Source organism: Strongylocentrotus purpuratus, unplaced genomic scaffold (assembly GCF_000002235.5).
Source record: "Strongylocentrotus purpuratus isolate Spur 01 unplaced genomic scaffold, Spur_5.0 spur5_scaffold_15, whole genome shotgun sequence".
Classification (NCBI taxonomy): domain Eukaryota; kingdom Metazoa; phylum Echinodermata; class Echinoidea; order Camarodonta; family Strongylocentrotidae; genus Strongylocentrotus; species Strongylocentrotus purpuratus.
Genome location: NW_022145600.1, coordinates 5,409,742 through 5,432,474, shown reverse-complemented (window position 1 = coordinate 5,432,474; position 22,733 = coordinate 5,409,742). Strand labels below are relative to the sequence as shown.

Genomic DNA, 22,733 nt, shown 5'->3' with positions numbered 1-22,733 from the left:
GCAATGAAATCAAGAAAAGATTACCGCTACCCAGACAAAAAAGCAGCAATTTAGTACATGTATTATCTTTTCTACAAATAATTTGGCAAATTTTGAAAGATTTCTATTTCACAACTCTAAAATAATTATTATGTTGCTAGAAACTTTCCTTTTTTATCTTTTAAACTATGGGAGAAGGCATGGGTCTTTCAAAATGTACTGTAAACATTTTGTTGATAGTATCAATGCAAAGTGTTTTGATTGAACATTGAGGCAACCTATAAAACTAGACACTAGGGAAAATAATCTCCCAATTTAATGACATTTGTAATGTACCCAAGTGTGATTAAAAAATGGGCTCAGAAAAACAAAGAATTTTAATAGAGTAGAATACCTAATTTACTGCATTTAAAGGACAAACTTATTCACTGGAGCTTGCTGATCAATATTCCTTGTAAATAAACTTGAGATTGATACTTGTACATGTACATGATATGCACTCACTTTTGTGTTGTGGATGCTATCAAATCAACTGAATATACTGTACATAGTCTATACACTTTTACAATGAGCTGATGGTATCAATAGATAACACTGTGACTGACTGTGTACATATCTGTAATTAATGATAAAACGTATTTGTGTACAATGTACATGTACACTATGCCGGAATGCATTTTGACTAGATGTACCGTATATGTATTCCACTCCCAATTATAAACAACTGGTTCAAATATCAAACCAAGTTAACATGTGTATTACATACATGTACATGTATGCCACGGTCACAAATGTTCGTACGAACGATTCGTTCGTACGAATCTCCCTGTTCCTACGATTTTCAGAGTTCGTAGAGATTCGCAGATGGGGCATAGTTTCTTACGTCCTTCTTACGGAGTTCGTACGAACGCCGTTTAATTCGCAAGAACAACTCAAGACCTTCTTGAGAAACGAAGATTTTCGGTTATACAATGGCCCCAGAGTTCGTAAGTTTTTCGTAAGAACGCCTTGTGTTCTTCTTACGTCAGACTTACGCCAATCTTACGAGTTTTTGTTTTCGCAAGGTGGTCGTACGTTTAACTCACGGCATTCACAAGTCATTCGTAAGAAGATCTTACGATTTTTTTTTCCTATTTGGTCGGGTTGCAAAAAAAGCGCTGCCGTATACTGTCGAAAATTCTATGACTGTTGAAAGTTTGATATTGCACGATGACAATATTGCCAAGAAGACTACAACTGCAACTGCAACTCCATAAAGTGTTTCTTGAACTTGCTGTTAGCATATCTGTTACTTCCTTTATTTTAAAAGCAGTCATGTTAACCGAAGAAGTCAACAAGTTTTTGCTCTGTGGTGGCATCAAAGTCATAGGACTACTTCTCCTTTCTTAGTTTCGCCGTTACCTCATCTTCATCGCCGTCAAACTGCCGTCTTGATGGTTCTCCCTCCTTCTCGTCGTCGTCATCTTCCACCGCCTCCTCCTGGTCGCTTCCGATTTGGCCATCATTTCTTGATATCAGGCGCGCCGAATGCAGTTTGGGATTGGGGTGGCAAAAATTCCAGGGGGCTCACCTTCCAGGGGCAGTGGCGTAATGAGCAAAATCGTTTGGATGAGGGGGGGGGGGGCAGAAGGAAAATTTAGATCACCACCACTCCTAGGCCTACATGTTACATGCAGGCCCCACGGAACATTTTTCAAAGTGGAGTATTAACGATCAGGTTAGAGTGTAGCGAGCGTAGCGTAAATTGGCGTGAGGTCCGGGGGCTTTGCACCGGCGGGGTCAAGGGACTAACCCCCCGGAAGCTCATGGTTTTTAGGCATTATATTGCGGTCAGATAAGCATATTTAGATACCTTATTTGTGTCACTGGCAGGTCACTAATTGTCGGGGGTTCCAGGGAGCAGAGCCCCTGGAAGCTCAAAGGTTTTCGGCATCTAATTACGGTCAGATGAGCATATTTTGATATCTCATTTGTGACATTGCTAGGCCACACATTTTGTTCTCTCTATTTCTTTCCTTTTCTCTTTTTTAAAAAAGTGAGGGGGGGGGCTCAAGCCCCGAGCCCCGCCGTTCTGCAGGCCCTGACATGAAGGCTTCTAAATAAGCATATTTTTATTCCCAGTTGTTAATTTGGGAATTAGTAATTTTCAAACAAACGCATAAAAAGATATGATTTACAAAAAAATTGAGAAAAAATACCGGAAAATCATGTCATTTCAGCAACGTTTGTAAATCGCTGGTATCGAATTAGAAATACCCCCGCCCATTAGTACACTACTGTTCAGGGGCTCATGTCTTCTCACCACTATAATAACAAATAAAAAAACACTTTCCCATCCTCTTACAATATTTCATATGCGCAAATCGCATGTATATTATTATAAAAACCTCTAATGATAAAATGTATGAGCAAGCGGAATGTATACGAAATTCAATCCCTATTAACTTTCCTTTTCTTTGAATGGAATATAATTTATATGTGATTCAATTCAGGTTTTGTTCTTTTTTGTGTTCTTTTTGGGTAAAAAATACAAACCATCTTTACTCCTTTACTGCTTTTTTTTGTATAGGGGGTGGGAGGGGGCAAATGCCCCCCTGCCCCTCCCCCCCCCCCCCCCCCCCTTCCGACGCCTCTGCTTGATACTGTTGTTGCTGCTCTCCTCGTCTTTCTCCTTCCTCATCTCTTTCCTTACGTTTGTTTCCCTTCCCTCTCTTCCCTCTAACAGATTTCCCCTTTGGTCCCATATTTCTTCGACAGGAGATGCACCTTCGACGAATACTAAGAACAGAGTGAGGCTTTATAACCGTTAAAACTCAAAATTTGCATAAATTGTGTACGTACACGTTACGAGCACCTTACAAACGTCTTACGAACGCCAGGAGTCATTCGTACGAAGACCATAAGAATCTCCGCTCGTAAGGCGTTCTTACGAACGCCGTAAGAGCCCTCTATGAACAACTTGAGGCGTTCTTACGGTCATCGTAATAATTTGAAGCTTCTAGAATTGTCCCTCGACCCTACGAAATGTACGTAGATCTTGCGTGGTTCTTACGATGTAAATACGGCGTTCGTACGGCCGCCTTACGAAGAGAGGGTTTCGTACGATGTTAAAAAAAATCTTGGACAAGACCATCGACCAATCTGCGTTCTTACGAACGGTCTACGAACGGTTTACGAGCGCTTGTTTCGTACGGCCTTCTTAAGAAGATCTTACGAAATGGTCTGAAAATCGTTCGTACGGCGTTCGTAGCAGCCCGTAAGGGTATTTGTGACCAAGGCATTATATTGTAAATGTACAGCTGTTCTTTTAAATGATCTTGGGAACTATTCATTATTATCAACAAGTTTCAAAACAATTTGCTTATGTTATGATTCAAAGATTTAGACTTTCTCTAAAATCTGAGAAATCTTCCTTTAAAAATATATGATACATGTTAATCTGTTTTTTATTATTATTATGTTCTTTTAAACTACATGTAGATCATATCAGTCCTATTGTTTAAATTGTAAAGCTATGTCAGACTCACATTCTGTAAATGCCTTTTGCTCGTGAAAAACTGGCATATATACAGGTACTTGTACCCTGTACATGAACCATAATGGAGGTACACCGTACAAAACATTACAAAGATTAAACAAACAAAAACTTGAGCGGGGGACTTTCTGTAATTCTAAAAAACTTTAGGCTATTTGTAAAAATTAAACAGTCATTCAGACATGATAGGTTGCTTTTTTGTCATGCAGCAGGCATTTCTGAGTTCTGAAAATCCGAGGCTTGTTATTGCTCCATCTAAATTGCTGGTTGCAGAGTTCCCCTAAACTGTGTTACTAATTTCATTTGGCAAGACGTTAATCTACATTTGCCACACTCGACCCAGGTGAGATTAATGGGTAACAGGCAGGAATTATTTCCTTGAAATGCCAGAGCACCGTAATGGCAGCCATGCTAAAGCCGGAGTAATCATTTCCAAAGCTCTTTGGAAGCGCATACAAACGTTATAATGTGATATGCGCTATACAAAACCGAATATTATTATTATTATTATTATTATTATTATCTAAATTGCTCCTCTCTACCCAGGTTTTAAACAGGTGCCCGTTGGGATGCGAACGTCATTGTCTTCGGATTAACCCTTTGCTCACGGGAACCTGGTGGTTAAGCCTATGGGACTAATATAATTCAGTAGTCAACGGGTTAACATGTGAGTGCCCGTAAAAAAGACACTATATCGTGTGAGTTTAAAAAAGTTTCATTTTAAAAGTCAGGTACCATTTTAGTGTAGTATGTGTTCACGCTTTGATGAACAGGAGGCATTATTTGCGAGAGTGCAAAAATCGACTTGCGCAAAAGCATTAACGTGAGAGAATGATTTGAATGTATCAAATGAGATGCATTGCATATGCTTTGCAGAAGCAAAGCCACACACGCACACACACACACGCACACGCACACACACACACACACACACACACCCGTACACATACACGCGCGCGCACAAATGTTCTTTGATATTTGACATGTGGGGCATGATTAATGTTGTTAGGGATGTATTTGGTTCTGCAAAGACCGATCGAATTATAAGCCAAATCCCAATCGTTTTATTCAAACATCACATAAGTATTACTTTGGAGGCAGTCGATTTTTACACTCTCTTAAACAATGTCTCCTGTTCATCCCAGCGTGAAAACATGCCAGACACAAATAATTTGGGATAAAAAACTATTTTATAAGATGTATAATAGTTTACCATTCATAGATGATTTTTAAGTGCTTTATAAGAAATATTTACTATTATTATCAATATAATTACAAGCTAAATTTTCGTTTCTAAACATTTTGTGTACATTCATGTTTATCCCACAACCTAAACATACAATATTCTTAAGCATACTAAACATGTATAATAAACATTTTTTATTTTAAATATAATTCAATCCTATGAGGAGAAAAAGGATATAAAAAAACTGAATTCAAATAGTTATTGGCTATTCACTCTGTGCCTTAATACCGTCAAAGTTCATTGTTTACTTTACGTGCTTGACAATTATTTGTAAATTTGTAATTTAAATCAAGGTCAGAGCCGATATGAATGCTATACAAGAATCCAATATCATTATTATCATCATTATTTTTATCACAAGCACGCAATAATGAAACATTCAACCTAAAAAAAAACTACACTAATTAAAGTAAGGGAAAATCAGAGAAGCCGACTAGTGAAAAATGCATAAGAAAGGACATCAAAAATAGAAAGATGTGCTTTTTTGTTGTAAAGTTGTAATCACTTTTCGTATGGAACTGCAGCACTTTAAATTAGCTAATGTCACCGTGATGAAATGCCACTTAATTGTCTCCATACACAAAAGGGTCAATAGACAAAGTGTCAATATTTCAAGATACATCACTCAGAGCGTCCTTTGTTTCCTTTGTACACGGCAAACGGGAGAGTTGTCATATATTACCTCAAAATCCAGTGACCAAAATCTATTTTTATATTTGCATAGATTTAGGGATCTCACCATATTTCCGACAATCAAAGCCTCCTTATTTTCTTACTTTCACACATGTCAAATAGACATATTACAAACGTTAGATTGCCCCTTTGAAGCACATGTAAAGCCTCGTTCAGATATAACACTGTAATACTTCGGTTTTGGGGTTGAATGATGACATGAGTTTTATCCGTTTTCCTATTTCTGTATCTTATATATTATATGTTAGGTTGATAATAAGCGGAGGACCTTTGTTTAGGCGCTGTTGCCATGTATATACACGTTAAACAAGATCTGGCGTTGGTTTAAAGCGGTGGTTTACCGCGTCATATTTCAACGAGCCTTAAGAAATAGCAAATAAATACAATTTAAATCCCACTTTCAGATACAAACTTAATCGATGAGAAGTAGTTCAATCGCAATTTCTCATGTCCCTCATTTTGACCAACAATCTTCACTCCACCCGCTCCATTCAAAATGTGTAATAAAACAGTTTTACATTACATTGGAGAAATAAGAAACCCCCATCTATCATCACAGTCTTTTAAAAAAAAATAGACGCGTAAAATTGTAACTTTGTTTTGTAGAAATGGAAACATGCATGTTTGTTGGGTAAAATTTCAACCAATATCCAGTAAAATTCTTGTATAAAACTTTATAAACATCTTGACATGCATATATCTTATATTTCCTAACATAGGTTATATCGGACATGTAATTATTTAAGAGAGTGCCTAAAGTATCAACAATGCAACATGTTTTGAGGTACCCCCTCTTTGTTTGCAAAAACCTGTATCTCTTTTCCAACTTTTGCCACCATCATTAAAATTTGATTTTCGATGGTTTTCGAAGGGTAGTTTTGGAAGGGCCATACTTTTTCCTGTTCACGTGATTTTGCCCCCTTTTCAGTAAAGTGTACTCAATTCGCCAGCGAAGAGCCTGTCATGAACATTCAGATTGGTCTCGCATGATGCCTATCCTACGGGACGACAGCAAAGGATTTTGTTGAAGACCTCTTGAAAGTTGGGATGCTTGAGCCCGTAGATAATCGGATTGACTATGCTATTCGCGAACAATATCATGGTACTGTAGAGAGTAAAGACGCTGGTACCAGGGATGATGAAATTCACAACGGTGGCTAGGAAACAGAGCATAAAAACGCAAACGACCATGAAGAGATTCTTCGTGATCTCGATCTCTTTCCGGTTGATGGCCTTGATCATAGGTGGACGAGAACCTGCAGCAATGGATGAGGAAGCCTTGTTCTGATGTGCCTCTGTTGAGTTTGAACCGGTATCTTCATCAACCGCGTACTTGTCTCGAAACTGCTTATTGTGTCGCAAGACATGCCATAAGATACAAATGTAAAATACAAGGGTGAGCAGAAGGGCAATGGCGACCAGAGTCCCCTGAAGAACGACATAATAGTCATCTAGTTCGTTTGTATCTGTCAAGGAACATATGCTGTAATATTCGGAATAACCGAGTGTTCCAATGCCAAGAACAGGAGGTATGACCATGAATGAGATTGAGAATATCCAGATGATCACAACCATGATGGCGATTTTCTTCGGGGTATGAAGACCTTGATGACCACGAATAGATCTGGTGATGACGTACCAACGGACAAATGCTATAGCGACTAAGGTGTATACACTGCAGCATGCGCTGATGTATTGTACTGCGGCAACGGCTGCGCACACCGTCTCATGCAGAGGGTACATTCCTGTTTGACTAAAGAGACCAGCGCTTTGAAACGGTAAGTAGGTACATGCCATGAAATCAACGAAAGCCAGATTGACCACCATGACATTGGTGATCGTCCGAAGCTTTCTGCTAACGATGACTGAAATTATGACGAGAGCGTTACCAAATAGACCGATCAATGCGAATACGAGCAAAATGGCTGCAACAATTGCTCGATGATTGAAAGCAACGGCATTAATTCTGATGCCACACTTGGAATTATCGTGATCATGTCCAAACTTGTTGAGTCAACCTGTGTAACGACCATTGATACATAAAGAAAATAAATATCTGTTGCGTTTTCCATTATAGAAAAGGGGGGAAAAGGCTACTGTTTCGCTATTGCGTATGGTTGATTTTTAATAACTGAGAAAGTCAACAACTAAGACCACACTAACCTTTCAAAGCGTCCTAGCAAGCGAAGCGAAGTTTTGAAATGAACGTTCCTGAAGGTAAATAGCAACGAAAACACGTTTTGTTCTAATATCTTAATTAGAATGCAATGGCAATATTGCAGGCAACACAAGGTAGACCTCCTTTTAACTTACACTAGCCTTTGCTCTGACCAATACGCTATATCCATTAGGCTTGCCCACGGTTAACATTACAGTTTCCTTCCTGAAGATTTTTATTTAAAAGGTCCAGAATTATTAGCCAGCGTTTAGGATGATCAGCCACAGTTTATACTGCCCAATCACCTGTTTCAAGTCCTCTTTATACTGTAATTGAATCTGTGATCGATTTATCGCCTCGTGCGAAGTATGCCTTTGTTAAGTGATTGCAATATCTATACACTCGCCCATTAGTGTCGCCTCTCTGTCAACTGCATGTGATTAGATCCACAATTTGCTGCCTTTTGAGCAATTTGGTTAATGTTCAGCTTTGATTGTCATTACGCACCAATACATGGATTTTCGGTTTTAACGCACCATCAATCAAACCAAGTTCAGGTAAAAAAAAACAATACACAAATCATTTCATTCGGAAAGAAAAACGTTAAAATGGCCTTGAAAGAAAATACAAAGATTAGACAGGACAACTTCACGAGAGAAAGTAAAGGTGTCAAGAAACAGTTCTTGAAGCAAAAAAGAACACTACATCTTGATTTTGTTATCATTGCCATATTTTATTTATTGATTCGTCCAGTCATCGTTCCGGTTACAAACCGCATTAAATGAACTAAAAAGAGCAAGACTCTGTTTTTTCATGAGTGCAAGTGCATAATTTCAAAGACTATATTCTATACTAATACAAAAAAGTTGCAATTCAATAAGGAACATTGTACTTAAGTAAAAGGGTTAAAAGTGAATTGGATATAACTTATGAAAGGTGGCCATAAAGTGATATAATTATATGATTAAAATACAATTCATGCAATAATCGAGTTGTATGCTCAGAAAGAGTAAGGACGAATACAGCCTTCACTTCCTAGTGAGAAACAGGGTTTGAAAGTCAGGGTAATATTCTTACAAGGGGTTCGCAATAGAGAGAAGAAGAGCAAGAGAAGAACGCTAGAGGAAAAGGGCGGATGTGTGTATACGTCTAGGGGGTGGGGAGAAAGATGTACCAAATACATTCACATAGAATTTTTTGTAAAGCTGAAGGAAATATTTTAGTCTTACTCTATACTATACTCTTTAAGCTTACTAGACATGCATAATATACAACGTTGAATTAAACTACAATAAATTGTACGAAAAGAATGAAGATAAACTGAAATCAAATAGTTCTTGGCTATCATTACTGTACCTAACACCGTCAAAGTTCAATGTTAGCTTTACGTGCTCGACAATTATAAGAACATTTGTATATTTAAACCTCGGCCAGAGCATACATAAGCGCTATATAAGAATCGACTTTCATTATTAACATCATTATTTGTATCACCAGCAGGCTTAAAGAAATATTCAACCTTAATAGATCTGCTTACCAAAGTAAGCAGAAATAATCAGAGAAGCGGACTAGTGAAAGGGGCATAAAATGGACAAAAAATAAGAAAGCTGTGCAATTTCTTGTACTCAGGAGGGTGTTTTCTTGTTAGCGGACTTGTAATAATATGCTATCCATTATATATTTTGAGTAGTAACCAAAGAGAGATAAACATAAATTAATGATATTTTTCGTTTACGACAAACAGGAGCGTTGTCCCTAAATTATGTCAAAATCAAATTTGAGATACGCGTACATTTTGTGATCTCATAATATATGCGACATTCATAACACTCTTCATTTCGGCTTTCACATAAATAAAAGGTACTATTACAAACGTTAGATTGTCCCTTTAAATCACATGTAAAGCATCGGTTAGATATGACGCTGCAAGACCTCGGTTTTTTGTTTTAATGATGACATGAATGAGTGTAATACGCTTCCATATTTCTGTATCTTATAATGTATGGTTAAGTGGATAAGCGGAGGACCTTTGTTTATATTAGGCGCTGTTGCCATGTATCTACACGTTAAACAAGTTCCGGCGATGGTTTAAAGCGGTGGTTTACTGCGTCTTATTTGAACGAGCCTTAAAGATAAAGACCAGTTATGGTCATGCGATTGCATTGTGAAAGAAACGTTGTGGAATCGATCAGAAAAGGTTGATCATCTAGCATATAAGTATTGGTGTGTACTGCAAGGTTCTGGAATCATCAATATGATAAGAAATTTGGCCCAGTCTTGGTACAGTTACAAGCACTGTACACAGTAAGATGTATATGGGACTACGCACACATGCGCGACAGGTACGTTTATCTCTCACATACCAATAGATGAACTAATTTACCAAATATATCAATAAGTAGGCGGTTTCCCGGCAAAATTGTTATCGTCGTGTATTAGTAAAAACATATTCTTTCACATGATTGGTATTAAATAAGAGCTTTATTTTCATCTTTTGAAATTGGGGCGTTTCCAATACTGGTCTTTACCTTTAAGAAATAGCAAATAATAAATTTTAAATCCCACTACCAGATACAAGCTTAATCGATGAGAAGTTGTTCAATCACAGTTTCTAATGTCCAACATTATTACTAACAATCTTTGCTCTACCTGCTCCATTAAAAATTGCTCATGAAACAGTTTTACATTACATAGGACAAACAAAGAAACTCCTATATATCATCGGAGTCTTTAAAAACAAAGAGAGAATCGTAAAATTGTAACCATGTTTGGTAGAAATGGAAAGATGCATGTTTTGTTGTGTAAATTTTTTAACCAATATCCGTTAAATGCCAAGACTGTACTGTAGTATCAAACTCATTTCTCATAACCTGCGCCAGGAGTGTCAAATTGACAATTTTAGTGTGTTACAAATGGCCAATTTATTATCATAATTCATTTGATGTTGTGTAAACCTTTATAAACATCTGGACATGCATGTTTCGTATTTACCACACAGATTATATTAGAACTATAGTTCTTTTAGAGTGTACCTAAAGTATCGATAATGCAACATGTCCTGAAGTAGCCCCTGTTTGTGCAATACAAACTGTTTGACTACTATTTACAACTTTGGCCGCCGTCATTAGACTTTAAATTTCGATGGTTTTCGAATGAAGCTGTTCAATACGTTTTAGACGTTTTTTGTTGTTATTTTGTTAAATAGTTCTTTTAGTCAACAGTTCTCAATGCGCCAGTCGAAGAGCCTGCCATGAATGTTCGGATCGGTCTCGCATGATGTCTATTCTACGGGACGACAGCAAAGAATTTTGTTGAAGACCTCTTGAAAGTTGGGGTGCTTGAGCCCATAGATGATCGGATTGACTATGCTGTTCACTAACAATATCATGGTACTGTAGATAGTTAAGACGCTGCTACCAGGGATGATGAAATTCACAATGGTGCCTAGGAAACAGAGCATGAAAACACAAACGACCATGAAGAGATTCTTAGTGATCTCAATCTCTTTCCGGTTGATGGCCTTGATCATTGGTGGACAAGAACCTGCAGAAATGGACGAAGAAGCCTTGTTCTGATGCGCCTCTGTTGAGCTTGAACCGGCATCTTCATCAACCGCGTACTTGTCTCGAAACTGATTATTATGTCTCAAGACATGGCGTAAGATACGAATGTAAAATAAAAGGGTGAGAAGAAGGGCAATGGCGATCAGTGTCCCTAGAAGAAAGACAAAATAGCCACCTTGTTCGTTTGTATCTGTCACAGAACATATGCTGTAATATACGGAATAACCGAGTGTTCCAATGCCAAGAACAGGAGGTATGACCATGAATGAGATTGAGATTATCCAGATGATCACAACCATGATGGCGATTTTCTTCGGGGTATGAAGACCTTGGTGACCACGAATAGATCTGGTGATGACGTACCAACGGACAAATGCTATAGCGACTAGGGTGTATACACTGCAGCATGCGCTGATGTATTGTACTGCGGCAACGGCTGCGCACACCATCTCGTGCAGAGGGTATCTTCCTGTTTGACTTAGGAGACCAGCGCTTTGGAACGGTAAGAAGGTACATGCCATGAAATCAGCGAAAGCTAGATTGACCACCAGGACATTAGTGATCGTCCGAAGCTTTCTGCTAACGATGACTGAAATGATGACGAGGGCGTTACCAAATAAACCAACCAATGCGAATACGAGCAAAATGGCTGCAACAATTGCTCGATGATTGAAAGCAACGACACTCAATTCTGATGTCACACTTGGAATTATCGTGATCATGTCCAAACTTGTTGAGTCAACCTGTGTAACGACCATTGATACATAAAGAAAATAAATGTCTGTTGCGTTTTCCATTATAAAAAAGGTGGAAGGCTACTGTTTCGCTGTTGAGTATGGTTGATTCTTAATGACTGAGAACGTCAACAACTAAGACCACACTAACCTTTCAAAGCGTCCTAGCAAGCGAAGCGAAGTTTCGAAATGAACGTTCCGGAAGGTAAATAGCAACAAAAACACGTTTTTTTTTCTAATATCTTAATTAGAATGCAATAGCAATACTGCAGGCAACACAAGTAGACGTCCTTTTAACTCACATAAGCCTTTGCTCTGACCAATATGCAATATCCATTAGGCTTTCCAACGGTTAACATTACAGTTTCCTTCCTGAAGATTTTTATTTAAAAGGTCCAGAATTATTAGCCAGCGTTTAGGATGATCAGCCAGAGTTCATATACTGCCCAATCACCTGTTTCAAGTCCTCTTTATACCGTAATTGAATCTGTGATCGATTTATCGCCTCGTGCGAAGTATGCCTTTGTTAAGTGATTGCAATATCCATACACTCGCCCATTAGTGTCGCCTCTCTGTCAACTGCATGTGATTAGATCCACAATTTGCTGCCTTTTGAGCAATTTCGTTAATGTTCAGCTTTGATTGTCATAAGGACAAGTCATTACAGCTATGTAACAAGTAAATTTCTAAGAGGGAAAATGCCAACTTAAATAAATGATAATGATAAAATTCCAAGGAATTTAGGAGTTTCATGGGTACCAATTCAATGGAAATTTGTATTAAAATAAGAGCCCCCGTCAGCACTAAAAGAGCCCCCGTGAGAAGGTTCACGGGGGCTCTTTTTTGTTGTTGAAGATCCCCCGTGGACAAAAACATAATTTGAGCCCTGGATAGGACATACGAGACATATTCAAAATTCCTGCAAACTTCTACAGAATGTGATGTTTGCAGCAAAAGGGGTACACTACCTTTAACAATTTAAATGAAATTCAGATGAAAAGAACGCAGTTAAAATATGACATTAATAGAACCCGATCCATGCTATCGGACGAGATTTTCTGAATTTAATACAAGGTCTTTTCAGTTGGATTCCATTGTAGTAAAATGCAGATGTGGTAAAAAAAATATATATATATATAATTATATAAATAATTAAAAAAAGAGGAAAATTATTAAACGAACATTTTCAAATCATATGATAGAATCGTCTGAATAAGCGCACACATCATCACGAAACTTATTATAAACATCGTATAAACTTAACTTCGAATGCTGAGGTTCGCTTGCCTCCTATCAAGGGTATCCATATTATCAAACCCTTTAATATCAACAATTTTGCCCTAGTCTCTCGTATAAGTCTTACAACACTTTGAATTAAAATGAATATGTTGATAGAACTAGAAGGTAAGCCTTGAGTTAGGTCAATTATAAGTCCGTAAGAAATGGAATTTGACACTTTTTTGGTTTAAATAAGGGAAATATTTACAGGGCATAATTAGTATTCCAACACATCGTGGAAAAGCAATCAGAAGTGTCGATATAAAGTAACCTTTTATAAACATACAATTGTCGAAATTCATTGGATGGGCAATAAATTGTCTTTTTGGGGTATTGCCTTTTCAATATATCTCGGCAATCATTGATTTCTAAATTATGAAGGATAATACCTGGTTGGAATAGCAAATATTAAAATTGTATTGGAACGTGTTGAGTATGTCAGACATAGGGGTCCAGATGTATGAAATTCTCTACCTAATAATATTCGAAATATAAAATCACCAAACTCCTTTAAAAGAGCACTCAAATGTATTATCATTTCACAGATGTAAAATATTACTTAGATAATAATTTATATATCAGTTCTCATTATATCGAACATGAATTTTTACTTGACTTAACAATATACTTCTGTTTTCTTCTTTTTGTTTCTTATTCTTTATAAATAGTGTAAATCGTTCACAACCCTTTGGGGATTTTATTTGTCATATATCATATATTTTAAAGGTGTTGTAACGATTCAAGCTCTATTTGCTTATGTTTCATCACCTTTATAGTTGCAACTTGTCTTAGATAAAAACATTGTTATATTCTTTTTCATGTGAAGTCAATTAAAATGGATTGTAAAATTAAAAATGATTTGTCATATTATATTCCGTTTCATGTGATGTTAATTCCAATGAATTGTGAAATTGTGAACATGTATGAATAAATAAATAAATAAATAAAATGTCGTAATTTTGTTCCACTTCTTTCAGAAGGCACAGAGTGTCAGATTTGCTGATGTTTCGTCAACCTTATATACAGTGGTTCACATAAAACACTGAATACACAGTTTGTCGTTGTCTGATACTTGGCCACTGCACGAGGGAATTAAAATCCTGGGCCTGGGATGTACATTATTTTTCACTTTTCTTTTCTTTGATATTCAATTAAAAGAGGGAATGCTGTCACATGAAATTAGACTATTAGTAACTATATTAGTCTGGTAACTTCTATGTACACTGACACGTAAACGTGATGAATGGCAGTGAAATTGGGTGGATATGTGCACTATATAAATATCCAATATTATTATTATTATTATTATTATTATTATTATTATTATTATTATTATTATTATTATTATTATTATTATTATTATTATTATTATTATTATTATTATTATTATTATTATTATTATTTATAATAACTTACCATGTAGCTTTTAAAAAGTTGATATAGAAATAGAAATAATTTCACAACAACCGTAAATAGACTTTGACCTCGCTTTCACTGTCTTGTTATCAAGTCCTTGTCTTCTGGTCATGAGCGCAGAATATTATAAGTTGGAACACTTCTCAAGAATTCTTATGCCTCTCCTGTTAAAGATCACGAGCCTGATAGTCAATATAACGAAATCCGAAAAATGCAACGGAGCCATCTATCGACGAAATATACAATGAATTTCTTTTAAACTGACCTGCTTAGAGCTACCATCATCAACGTTAAAACACTTGATAACTAAATTTTGCAAAATTATTCCTTAAACCGCTTGAAAGGCCAAAAAGAGTGTAGGCTCAAATCAAATCCATTGTTCAGTGCGTAAAAGGGAAATGATTGCCGCTGTAGTAGTTTCTATTTTTTTTTTCTGACAGCGTTTCGTGCAGGCATGTGCACCGCGGTAATTGCACTTAGAAGGCAGATATTGCAACCTGTGTTTATTTATGCTGCCCACATAAATATGTACATCCCACGCATTTAGCGTGTTAGGTGAACATACATCATAGCCTCCTAGACAAAGTGTCTTAACAGGAGAATAAACCCAACAGTATTGCCAAATAATTGAGTACTAAACTGAAGGTCTGTTCACACAATCTTGAAACTGTATCGTGTTTTTTCAGTCTGTATAAATTATATTCGGATCATAAGGTGCTTTAGTGGAAACCATGAATCAATAATATAAGCACACAAAAATTAGGAGAGTTTGTCGTGAATACGTCACAATCCACTGACCAAAGGCCAGTCTGAAATTGAAATAGACTATATTTTTAACTCATTTATAGCTTTCGTTTATTTTGTTTGATTTCTTTTCAACTTTCACCATTCTGTTCGTCCTTTTTTCTCGCTTTCATTCAAACGAACGCATTAAAATGGTGAGATAGTATTACAAACCATACATATCTCTTTATATAGTCGTAATGTGCGATTCCTACATGGATATTAAACTCTCCGAAATATTTCTTTTTCTTAATTTATTAGGGCGTAAACAAATAATACTTGACAATGCGCTCAAGAGGCCCTGGGGTAGGTTATTATTTTTCTTTCTATTTAATCATCTATTGCTTACTTGTTATATCATTTTAGAGAGACACCGCGCATCAATCAGCATCCCCAGTCTAAAGGTCACTCCCACGTGTATGCACTAAATTATGTTTGTATTCAATTTTATCCGACAAACTTACCGAAATGTTCCTTCCACAAAAGTAATTTATTTGAAACGATTGGAAGGGGGATTGTTTAGTAACGATGTGTAAACAATATTTTGTGTGCTTAAAGTATATCAGCTGGGTTTATTATTCCGAGAAAGATTTCTATATATAGACAAGACATGCGACAAATACCCTACTATTTGAACTAAAAAAAACCTAGAACGGATTGATTCACAAGATGCCTTCACTTCCAAGTATCTCTCATTTCGAACATGAAATGGCCACTCTTTATAAAGAAGACTAAAAAACGTAAATAATAATTAAGGGGGGGGGCAAAAGCTGGTTGTGCCGTCTGGATCCGTTCCTGTATAAAATAAATAAGGCGTACTCAATTCATGAAATCATACGCACATACCTTTTCCCCCATAATTTGTATTCGATTCAATTCAACTTCAATTGCATTCCATTTGAAAATGTGATTGATACAACATGATTATACAGAGAAAGGTAGATGAATTCTGAGCGCTGATGCTTTGGTTGATTAATACATTATAACATAATAAAATCAAATAATTAGACCACGTTAAAAAATGATAATAAAAATAGACATATTTCAATGCATTAGCTGAGAGTCGAAAAAAGATACAGAACGAAACCTATCAGGAAATATATAAATAAGCCCCCAACCTTTCACACTCATTGTAACAATGCAACATCGACTCTCTTCTCCCTCCCCTTCCCTTAAATCAGGAAGTGCGCATGCGCCCCTCACACATACGCACCTTAACACACACCCACACCGCTTTTAGCCAAATTCCGCTCGAAAAACATTCTCCATACTAAATGTAGTTTTGAAATATTCATAAGTCGTTTTATTTGGTATTCATCTGTTACTTATGCTATATCACATTCTACCTTGAGAATTCTTTTTTTAATCAAATAAAGAGTTAATTCTTCTCCGGTTGATTATATGGAAACAAAATAACATAATACCTTTGCAAAGATGTTTCAGTGAAAACGACATTGACATTTCCCAACATTTGAGCGGTAGAAGCAACAATATATAGACAACCTGAATTAACGATATTGAAATGGCTTTAATGGCATTTTCTATTGGCCTTTATAACAAAAAAGAGGAGGAGGGGCTTGAACTGCATAATGTTTTCCTTTACAAAGTTTTTTTTCTTTGATTTCTCATTCGTAGGTTTTCTTTACTTTAAAAACAGACATATAACAATTAGAAGGAAGAATACGAAGGGCCTTCACATTATTGGCTTCCAGTAAATACCGCGACTATTCATCAAATTGCTATTTGCCTCGGAGATCGTGTATAGTCAAGAATCTAATTGGGTATCTGGTATTTGTAATTTGTCATGAAAATAAAAAAAATATATTTAGTGAATATTCTGTTTTTCCCAATGAATGGTGAGAGCTCCATTATTGTTGAATTCAGTAATCAAGATGAGCATAAAGATTATAATTGAGGGGAAACGAAGAGAGGCAGATCGGAAAGCTCTAGAGATGAATTTTTCGAGGTGAAATGATTGCTTCTATTATTACGAGCAAAGGAATATATTTCTAAGGGTGCGTTCATACCAGATTATATATGTTACCCTGTTCCAACCATTAAAAATTCCTTTGTTTCAAAAGAGCAACGTCTCTTCCAGTAGAGCGACTTTGACCTAGGACAAACGAATCGGGTTTTCATAAAGAAGTTTACTACTCATCAGTCAGTTAATAGAAAGGGAAAATACACGAGGTATTGCAGTTTTGCGTCCAAGAGTGTGTTTATACCAGCTTATATATTAGTGATATAATTCGAGTCCGAAAATTAAAAGAATTTTCTAACAGAGCAAAGTTACTTTCCTATGTAATGCACTATAAAACTTGAAAGGAAATGATCGTCTTCTCAATACCCATGTTATTGATTGTATTTGATGGTATATCGATTCTAAATCTTTCTCCGTCGCAGCCTAGACTTAATTGTACAAATGTTTTACAAATAAAAACCAAATCCATATTTAAATACAAAACATTACTCTACCAACATACAAGGGGGAAAAATGATACATGATACGGCATGGTATATAAATGTGATCCATGATTAACATTACATATAATATAATAAAATTGGCTAATTTTCTTTTAGTAGGAAAAGAAAGTAGAAAACGCAAAAGTAAAAGTCATTGAGAAAAAAAAGGAAATAGTTATATGTGTCAAGATAGAAATGTAAGGAAAAGAGTAGAGGGGGAGGGAGAAAAAAGGAAAAGTTGTATAAGAGGTTGTATAAGAGGTTGTATAAGAGAGAAAGGGGGATTGAGAAAATAAGAGGAGGAGAGGGAGGAGAACGGAAGAATAAGAGAGAAAGAAGGAAAGAGAGAGAAGAAGAGAAAGGTAAAGAGAAGAGAGAGGGAGGAGAAAGGAAGAGTTGAATAATATAAAGAGAGAAAGGGGGGAGAGAGAGAGAGAGGGGGGGAGAGAGGGAGGAGAAGGAAGAATTGTATAAGAGAAAGAGAGAAAGGGAGAGAGAGAGGGGGAGAGAGGGAGGAGAAAAGAAGAGTTGTATAAGAGAAAGAGGGAAAGAGAGAGAGAAAGAGAGAGAGAGAAAAGGAGAGAGAGGAGAAAGGAAGAGTTGTATAAGAGAAAGAGGGAAAGAGAGAGAAAGAGAGAGAGAAAAGGAGAGAGAGAGAGAGAGAGAGAGAGGGGGGAGAGGGAGGAGAAGGGAAGAGTTGTATAAGAGAAAGAGAGAAAGAGAGAGAGAGAGAGAGAGGGGGAGAGAGGGAGGAGAAAGGAAGAGTTGTATAAGAGAAAGAGAGAAAGGGAGGGAGAGAGAGAGAGAGGGGGGAGAGAGAGGGAGGAGAAAAGAAGAGTTGTATAAGAGAAAGAGGGAAAGAGAGAGAGAAAGAGAGAGAGAAAAGGAGAGAGAGAGAGAGAGAGAGAGGGGGGGGGGAGAGGGGGAAAGATAGGGGAAAGAGGGAGGAGAAAGGAAGAGTTGTATAAGAGAAGGGGCAAAGGAATAGTTGTATAAGAGAAAGAGAGAAAGGGGGAGAGAGAGAGAGAGTGTGTGAGAGGGGAGATAAAGAGGGATAGAGAAAGAGAGAAAGAGAGAAAAGGAAAGAGAGAGAGAGAAATGTAGAGGGGGAGAGGGAGGAGAAGGGAAGAGTTGTATTAGATAAAGAGACAAAAGAAGAGTTGTATAAGAGAAAAAGAGAAAGGGAGAAAAGGAAAGAGAGAGAGAAATGTGGAGGGGGAGAGGGAGGAGAAAGGAAGAGTTGTATTAGATAAAGAGACAAAAGAAGAGTTGTATAAAAGAAAAAGAGAAAGGGAGAGAGAGAGAGAGATAGAGATAAAGATAGAGGGGGAAGAAGGATGACAGAGAGGGAGAACTAAATGAAGAGACTAGTACAGACAATAATAGACACACAGTCATGGTATACGTCAATATACATTTAGCAACCTATCAAGGTATGAGCAGGGAGATGAGATTGGGCTCTGTCGATACCGTTCTTTTCTCCATCTGATCTGGGTATATAGGGAGTAACTCTGCTGAGTGACCTTATTTGTGTCGTAATCATTTTCGAACAAAAGGAGTATCTGCTTCCAGGTGAGAAATTGCCACTTCAAGCAAAAGACTTTTCTTACTTAAGTGCCTTTCACGTTTTATATTTCAGTATGAAATATTTTGTCATGTAAACAAAAAAAAAGGATATTGATGATGAATCCCACAGGCACAACGCATTTTGTTTTCTGAAAGGCCAACCTCGATCCGCAAATAACTTGATTTCAACACTAACAGGAAAGACCAGATGAAAAGAGGAATGTTTAAGGAAATCAGATTAGTTATGAGAAAGTTATATTTCTTTGATTGTACAAAATTCTCTCACTACCACTTTTAATGTAGATTTTTAATATAAATTTCCAATGTTATCCCTAAGCAAATGTTATTCAGTTAATTCCCCGATTAATACTGATCTAGTTTATATCATCATGCTTTACATGTATGTAAGACTTCCTATCATTATTTTTTTTACAATTTTCTTCATTATTTGTTTTGATTTATTTTTATTACAATAATCATTAACATTTAAAAAATATATATATTCGCTATCTTGCTTATATATACAAAATATCAAACTGTTCCTTTTATAAGAATGTGATCAGGCGATATTAGTGTAAATTTACTGTTTGTTTGATTCAATTAAAAATTATTTAAATACATGTAAAAATAAAAACATTATACTAGTTATAACACTGACAAACGCACTTCTGTTGATTCTTCTCACACCGCAAGATACCTCATTTGGACCCGACTTACCTCGAATCATCGGGTCGTCGCGTCCGGGGTTGGTTGGTCGCGTTACCCGACCTTTCGTGTCTCATTAAATATTCACGAAATGGCGGAGGTAATGTTTGTAAGATACCCCGCCGATCTACAAATGGTCTAGTCCAATTCAACCTACACTTTGTGAAAACACTAAGGCAAATCTACGAAAGGTCGCGTGATCTTCTGCTTCCGTTTCATAAAAGGTCTTGTAACGCGACCATCCGACCGGACGCAATGAGCCGATTATTCAATGTCAGCTTATGGCCAAAATGGGATATTTCTGTAACTAAAGGCATGCAATCACCTTAAAAATAACAAATGAAATATTGCATGTTTGTGGCATATATGTACTTGCATATGCAGTTGCCAGACCTTTAGAATTTTTGCATTTGTATTATGAAGATGAATGGGAAATTACAAAATGAAAGGGAGAAAAAGAAAAAGATGAAGGAAATAAATTGTTAAAAATGAATTACTCTGACTTTGAAAATTGTGCAACCCATACATATTCTTTGTGTTTAAATCTGATTTGATTTGATTTGATTTGATTTATTTATTTCTGTTTGATTTTCTTTTTTCTTTTGCATTTTTACAAATATATTACAAACAAATATTGCAAATTTACACATGACAAAAGAATATATGTAGAATAAAGTAAGGCTGGGTGTAACTAATCAAGAACATCAAACAGGAGGGTTGACAAAATAAGCAAAGCTTGATAGTATGACTACCCTCAAAGTATACATAATAATACAAATATGGAGGAACAAAATATTGGTAAAAGGGGGAGAAGACAGAAAAAGAAGAGGAAAGAAAGAGGGGATGCACATCAATATTCACAGACTTATGTGGTAGTTGGATTTCAGATTGATATATAAAGATTTTAAAAAAGCAAAGAAAATGCAAATTTGAATACTGAGCGGCCATCTGAATCAGGATTGAATTAAAGGACATATCTTGCGGATGAATGCTCAATATCACAGCTTTCTTTCTTAACATGTAAACCTCTGTAATAAAAATACAGCCTCGTCTTAAGTGTTGAGTTTAGTGCTAATGGATCGGTGGAAGAAACGATTTTTTTTTCTACATGATTACATCACTCAAAAAACTCAGACCGCTAATTGGTTCACTCTACCGTGATCAATTTGCTTCGTTAATATCAATCTCGAAAGGTCATTTCAAACACGAAAGTTGGAAGTAGTGGATCTGTGGTTTAGCGAAAAGTAGGGAACCAATCATAATCTACGGTTATCAAACATTTTAAATCTTCCGAAAACAAAACAAAATAGCTTCAAAGAGTTCAAAGGAATCTAAGAGCTGGGATGAAACTGAAAAACGCTTACGCGTGAAAAACTGTCCGCATCGCTAATTAGCCAATTGGCTTACTTAAAGCTGTTCGTATTGGAGATCATGTGACACATGAACTTTGTTGCTCTCTCAATGCAAAACGATTCTCGTTTAGATATTTATAAACGATCCGATCTTGGGCCTTTTCTCATCAAGTTTTAAGAGCAATTCGTCTCATTCAGATGAGCACAATTTCATTTACAACGTAAATAAGCTTGATTTCCATTACCTAACGATGGAGGCAACCGAAGGAGCCGCCACAGAAATAGCTACGATAGCGTTCTATCATCGAGTGATTGTAGCATCCATCCTGATAGGAGCATCGATTATTGGTCTCTTTGGCAACACTCTCGTGATCATCTCCGTCCTTATTACGAAGAAGCTACGTACGATCACCAACATCTTGGTCGTCAATCTCGCCATCGCTGATTTCTTGACGTGCGCCTGCTTGCCATTTCAGGTCATAGGTTTTTTAAGTCAGACGGGAAGCTATCCTCTCCCTGAGGGCGTTTGCGCTACTGTTGCAGCTGTGCTTCACACCTGCCTGGTGTGTAGCGCTTCGACCCTTGTCGTTATCGGATTCATCCGAAGGTACGTCATTACAAGATCTATCCGCGGCCATCAAGGTTTCCATACCCCGAAGAAAATCGCGACAGTGGCTGTGTTCATCTGGATGGAGTCAGCTGCGTTCATGGTCTTACCCCCAGTTCTAGGAATCGGGAGGCTAGGTTATTCCTCATTCTACGGCATGTGTGCTTTCATTGGTTATACCAGAATGGCCCTGTATTATGTCGCATCTCAAGGCATTTTCATCGCCACCATCCTGATGCTTACACTGATATTTTACGGTCTGATTCTGCGCCATGTTTTGCGACACAATAAGCAATTCCGTGGCAAGTTTGCGGTCGACAAAGATACCTCTGTAAGCTCAACAGAGGGGCATCAGAACAAGGCTTCTACATCTGATTCTCCTCTACCGATGATCAAGGCCATCAACCAAAAGGAGATCGAGATCACTAAGAATGTTTTCACAGTCGTCTGTCTTTTCATCGTCTGCTTTTTGGCGTCCAGCGTGAACTTCATCATACCTGGCAGCAGTGTGTCAACCCTCTATGGCTACATGATCATGCTGACAAACAGCGTGGTCAATCCGATCATCTACGGCCTGAAGCATCCCAATTTTCAAGAAGCCTTCAAGAAAATCCTTTGCTGTCGTCGCGCACCGCAGGAGTTTGTCTCAAATTGA

At 37.0% G+C, this 22,733-nt stretch overlaps 2 protein-coding genes and 1 long non-coding RNA gene across 3 annotated transcripts; 2 read left to right on the top strand and 1 right to left on the bottom strand.

Moving 5' to 3' along the window:
• The first annotated feature begins 2,832 nt into the window (after positions 1-2,832).
• LOC115923996 lies at positions 2,833-10,219 on the top strand. Its single transcript, XR_004064109.1, has 3 exons — positions 2,833-3,266; positions 9,783-9,786; positions 10,206-10,219. It is a non-coding gene; the product is annotated as an uncharacterized LOC115923996 (long non-coding RNA).
• Positions 10,220-10,891: 672 nt separating this feature from the next.
• On the bottom strand, positions 10,892-11,623 carry LOC577406 (rhodopsin, GQ-coupled-like). The gene has a single exon (XM_777637.2). The coding sequence runs from the start codon at positions 11,621-11,623 to the stop codon at positions 10,892-10,894; it is 732 nt and encodes a 243-aa protein (XP_782730.2).
• Positions 11,624-21,722: 10,099 nt separating this feature from the next.
• Positions 21,723-22,733, top strand: LOC591768 (rhodopsin, GQ-coupled-like). Its single transcript, XM_791320.2, has one exon. The coding sequence runs from the start codon at positions 21,723-21,725 to the stop codon at positions 22,731-22,733; it is 1,011 nt and encodes a 336-aa protein (XP_796413.2).

What these genes read in the sequence shown, in the direction of transcription:
- LOC591768 (XM_791320.2), top strand. Translation starts at nt 21,723, where the DNA reads ATGGAGGCAACCGAAGGAGCCGCCACAGAAATAGCTACGATAGCGTTC.
- LOC577406 (XM_777637.2), bottom strand. Translation starts at nt 11,623, where the DNA reads ATGGTGTGCGCAGCCGTTGCCGCAGTACAATACATCAGCGCATGCTGC.